Raw genomic sequence first — 5,131 nt, forward strand, 5'->3', positions numbered from 1 at the left:
GCTGGAGGGACTATGTTTCTCGGCTGGCCTGGGAACGCCTTGGGATTCCCCCGGAGGAGCTGGCTCAAGTGGCTGGGGAGAGGGAAGTCTGGGTCTCCCTGCTTAGGCTGCTACCCCTGCGACCCAACCCCGGATAAGCGAAAGAGAATGGATGGAAGATTTGTGTGACAATACCTGAGAGTCATCCTCAACACATACTCTGAGGGGTAACACATTTTGCAACATTTTGTAGAAAGTCATTTACACATTTTGAATAAAACAGATATAATTCCTTCCCTTCTCATCATAGAATAATGTTTAAAAATGAAAGGCGGCAGGCAGTATGCATTTCTTCAAGAAATGCTAAGCCTTTAATTTTGGTCTGTTTCTATCTTATTCTAAATATCATTTTACTCTATTTGATGGAACAAGTTTTTTTATGGTTAAGGATTCAAATAATGGCAGATTTGACACTGATTATGTAGGTTTTAAGAAGCAGAGGAGAAAATGTTTGAACTGTGTGTATATCTCCCACACAATATATCTGTAACACCTGAGATGATGAGCCAAGATATATAAAACTTGAAGGATGTTAGAGTTCTGTAGGAATAGTTTTTCTGAGAAACTGTTTCCCACTCATCATCTAACGGTGCCAGCAGTAATCGTCTTGTTTGTTTACTTGTTTATGGTACCAGTACATTTAAATGCCAACTAAAAAAAAAAATTTGATAAATGCTGTTCCCTGTGGTAATGTTTCAGTCCCATCTTTGCACAGATTTTGTCAGAAAAACTTTCCCTAAAGAAATCGTGTACTTGAAGTATCCACTATTTGTTTCTGCACATACTTCAAGCTATTTCAGAGACATTTTAAGAATAAGAAACAGCATCTGTCTTTTTGTACCTTTGAAATGAACTTGATTCAAACCATGCATCCCAAAAGTCAGAGTAACAGGATCATCAATCTGAGAAACTGACAGATGTTAAGTGCATCTAAAGACTATGTTGGATGTTATCTCTGCGTAAACTACTGACATCTGTTCATGCCTGTCTTTAAGTGCAAACAGGTACAGGTGCAGTTGTTCAGCTTGGTTTTCATGTATGCTTAAATTTACAGATGAAATACCTTACAGTGTTTTTTCCAAAGGGGAGATTTTCCCTGTTGTGATGTAAACAGAGCCAAGTAAGAAAACAGGACAATTTTCAGTTAAAGCTCTTGCGACCAACAAGCAGTGGAATGGTGTTTTGCATGGTCAATTTCTGTAATTCATGGCTTATTTTGTCCAGTGTGATATTGACTTTAGGGTTTAGGTTTAAGGCTAAAATGTGAATTCAGTTTATGTTGGCGTTAGGTATGTACTGGTAATGTTTCAGGTTAGGTTTTGGTGAGAGTTCATTTCAATGATCTCTCTCAGTTACTTAGTAGCTGTCCAGTGTTTGGTTAAAAAATGGGTAAAGGGCACACTCATCTCATTATCAGATCAAATCTTGAGTATGGTTCCCACTTTTATGTTGTACATGTCTTAAGTCCTGTTCCTCTATGTAAACAAATGGGACATTGTCCAGACTCACAATTAAAAATACACTTAAGATAATTTTTTTTCAGGTGATGATTTTTGTTAATTTAATGCTGAGGTGGATACAAAGCAAGCTGAGGTGTACATCAAAAAATGTGCATGGCCAGAAATAGTTTTACAAGGCATGCACAAGAAAATGGATCTTGATTTTCAAAAACTGGTTGCTCAAAATGTAGCCATACAGCTTAATGACACTTTGTTATGAACACTTAGAATTCAGTGTCACTGCAACAAAAAATTCACATATTTTCTTGCAATTTTCCCTTAATTTTGAGAGATTTTTGATACCAGCTAGTCTCCCAACAGTTGCAGCTGTGAGATACCAGCATAATAAACTGCACTTTGAACTGTTTTAAATTAAATTAAATTAAATTATGTTGTCATTTACCCAGTCAAAGTTTATCTATTACCCCTAGACATAATAAAAATAATAACAAAAACCTTCCTTCTCAATTTTCTTTTCTGACACTTTGTCAGTGTCAGGATTTGGGTTTTGTTTGAGTTATTATTTAAGTTTCTCTTGTATTGGGTTTATTGTTTTGTGTTTCTATAGTTCTGTTTTATTTCTTGTTTAGTTTCATGTTATAAGTCTTTGTATAGTTTTTGATCCTTGTGTCCTTTGTGTTCTTGCCATCATTGACTTTACTCTCCTCATTACTTGTCAACTTGCCTCACCACCCACACCTGTCTCTTGTTGCCAATCAGTTATTTGTTTCCACTTCCTCGTTACCCTCAGCCTTTAAAACCTGGTCATCTTCCTCACGTACTCACTGATTCATTATCACAAAACTCCTAGGTCTTACAATAGATAGCACAGTATCATGGATTAAACAAATCAGCAGTCAAGTCAAATTTATTTATGTAGCACTTTTCAGCAACAAGGCAATTCAAAGTGCTTTACAACGTGAACACAAAAATACAGTCATAATACATACAACAGTATCTAAAATATGAGCTAAGATAATCTAGATGAAATCATGAAACTAAACAATCTAAAACATGAGACACTAAAATAAAACACAAAAGTATAGAGTAAAACTTATCTAAAACAAGTCATACTAAAGATACACTAACCCTCCACTAAGATAGTTGGAGGATTAGCAATAATAATAATATTAATATTGTATTATTATTATTATTATTATTATTATTATTTGACTATTGTCATCAAATGCTGTAAGAAAAATAACCCAAGCCTTAATTCTGTCTCATTTAAATTACTGTCCTATGGTTTGGTCTAGAGAACTAACAGAATATATTAAAAACTTAAAATTATTTAAAATAGAGCAGCTCATATTGTACTTCGTTGTCATCACTCTACAAGTGTTAGAAAAATGCATGACATGTTAGGATGGCTTTCCATTAAAGACAGATTAAGCTTTTATTTCAAAATATAGTTTAGTCAAAATAAACATTTTCATATTACTAGGCATGCTATTAAAAAGGGATGCATTTTTACCAAAGGTTAGAACTAATGTACAGAAATGAACTGTGTAGTCCGTGGTATGCAACTCTGGAATTCAATGTCAAGTGATGTTATATTTATTGATAGTAACAATTTGAAAGGACAGATAAAACAATATTCTTGTAAACTATAAATAATGTAAGTTCCTGGTTGTAAAATGAACGTATTACACCAGAGTTAATTATGTGCCATGTTGTCTTCTTCTTTTATCTTTTTTGTTTGTTTGTTTGTTCGTTGTTTTGTTTTTATTTTATTTCTAAAAATTGTTTCAGTGATGCGTGGACCTAAATGTGGATCCCAAATAAAACAAAAATAACTTTCATGTGCTGTCAGGTTTTCCCCTCATGTTATTGCAGTCCTGAACTTTGTAAGTTTTTGTTATTCAGTTTTTGTTGCTGTTTTTGTTTCTTTTATGTTAAATAAATTAGTTTTTCCTGGAGCTCATTATGAGTGTGAGTATTGGGTTCACCTCACTCATCTCAGACAATCAGCCTGCTGAGTTTTTAATCAAATAAAATTTGTAGAAATAAATTGTGGCACTATCAGAAACATTCATTATGTTTAAAGTCCTTATTTTTAAAACAAGTCTTTGGAAAGTGAAGTTTGTCCAATCTGTTGACAGGTCAATGGGGTTTGCCCACAGTGAGTTTGTCCTCAGTGCTGGGAATGATGGCGGGCGTCTTGGCATCTACCATGGAATCTATTGGTGACTACTACGCGTGCGCTCGTTTATCTGGCGCCCCCCCACCACCGACTCATGCCATCAATCGAGGTATCGCCGTGGAGGGCATCGGCTGCATCCTGGCTGCACTATGGGGAACTGGGAATGGCACCACCTCCTACAGCCAGAACATAGCTGCACTTGGAATCACCAAGGTAAATAGGTGTCTGCTCAATATAATAAAAAGAGCAGCTTCCCCCTTTTTTTTTTTTTTTTTTAATAGGGGTGCAATTGTGTTGTTTATGCCCCCGAGGTAAAACCCGTTATCACTACCAGCAAAAGTCAAAACCTTGAATAAAAAGCCTTATAATTCAGTATTAATTACAAAATAAATCATGTCCACACAATATTTAAAACTCTTAAAGAGAATAATTTGTCATTTCAGTTCAGACCATCCCCCAACTTGTTCAATAAAAAAAACAAGTTGATCAAACCACAAAGCAGATGGTCGAAAAACTCTTAAAAGAGCTGCTCTGCTCTAGAGTTTGATTACAGTTCATTGTTGTGGCCACAGTGAGACAGTTCCTGCTCACAGATATATAGGGATATATAAGCATGACTTTTAAAACAGTGAATATATGAATATATGTCAGACTTCTGTTAAAAGAAGTTTAGGTGTCCTGAGGTTCTGATGCTGCTCAGTGGATTATCAGAGGGCTGGACTATGAAGAGAGGTAAACAGTTTAGCTGCTATGATGAGCTGAAAGTCTGAGTTTTCAGAATCACATATGAGGATTTCTGAGCCTGTTTAGATCACCATGGTAACAGAGACTGAACTCATCACCTGCTGCTCCAGATCAGGTGATGAGTTTAATTTCAGCTTAAACAGTCAGTAAGAAGCTCCGTCTGTGCACTGATTCTTTTTCCTAATGGAATCACAAATACAAAAACCAGACGGAAGAAAGTTACATATATCATTATAGTTATACCTGCTGCTGTAGGATTTTAAACAAACAGATTGACCAATAACACAAATTAAAAGGTTCTGCCATCATTTTTACACTGATCATATGTTGATCTTTTCATTGTCAAACTTAACCGCAACATAATGTTTATTCGGGGATATATTCTCATTTTATAATTGTAAAAGATATAGCTTATGGATTTTAAGTAATTAGTTAACTCCAAAATTCTCAACAAAAATTAAAAATATGCTTGTAAACTTAAATCGACTCCAAGGAATACATTTTCCTTTTTGCACCAGAAGCTGCAGTTAGACTACAGTACACAGCAAATCCAGGAGGCCCAGATTAACACTGTCAGATTTGATTTCAACACTTTTAAAGTGTCTATATGGGTCCACACCAGAAAGTGTTAATTTAACTCTTTTTGGAGAGTTGGTACCTTAACTCTTATAAAGTGTCAAATATCAAATCTGCTGGAGTTAATAAT

At 35.2% G+C, this 5,131-nt stretch overlaps 1 protein-coding gene across 1 annotated transcript in view; it reads left to right on the forward strand.

Annotated features, from left to right (window-relative positions):
* si:dkey-106n21.1 (solute carrier family 23 member 2) overlaps positions 1–5,131 on the forward strand; it is a 92,902-nt gene that overhangs the window by 57,382 nt on the left and 30,389 nt on the right. Inside the window, exon 8 of the mRNA XM_037978055.1 lies at positions 3,641–3,894. Coding sequence (XP_037833983.1) covers positions 3,641–3,894 — 254 coding nt within the window. The remainder of the gene's footprint in view (positions 1–3,640; positions 3,895–5,131) is intronic.

The sequence above is a fragment of the Kryptolebias marmoratus genome, linkage group LG11 (genome assembly GCF_001649575.2).
Source record: "Kryptolebias marmoratus isolate JLee-2015 linkage group LG11, ASM164957v2, whole genome shotgun sequence".
Taxonomy (NCBI): Eukaryota; Metazoa; Chordata; class Actinopteri; order Cyprinodontiformes; family Rivulidae; genus Kryptolebias; species Kryptolebias marmoratus.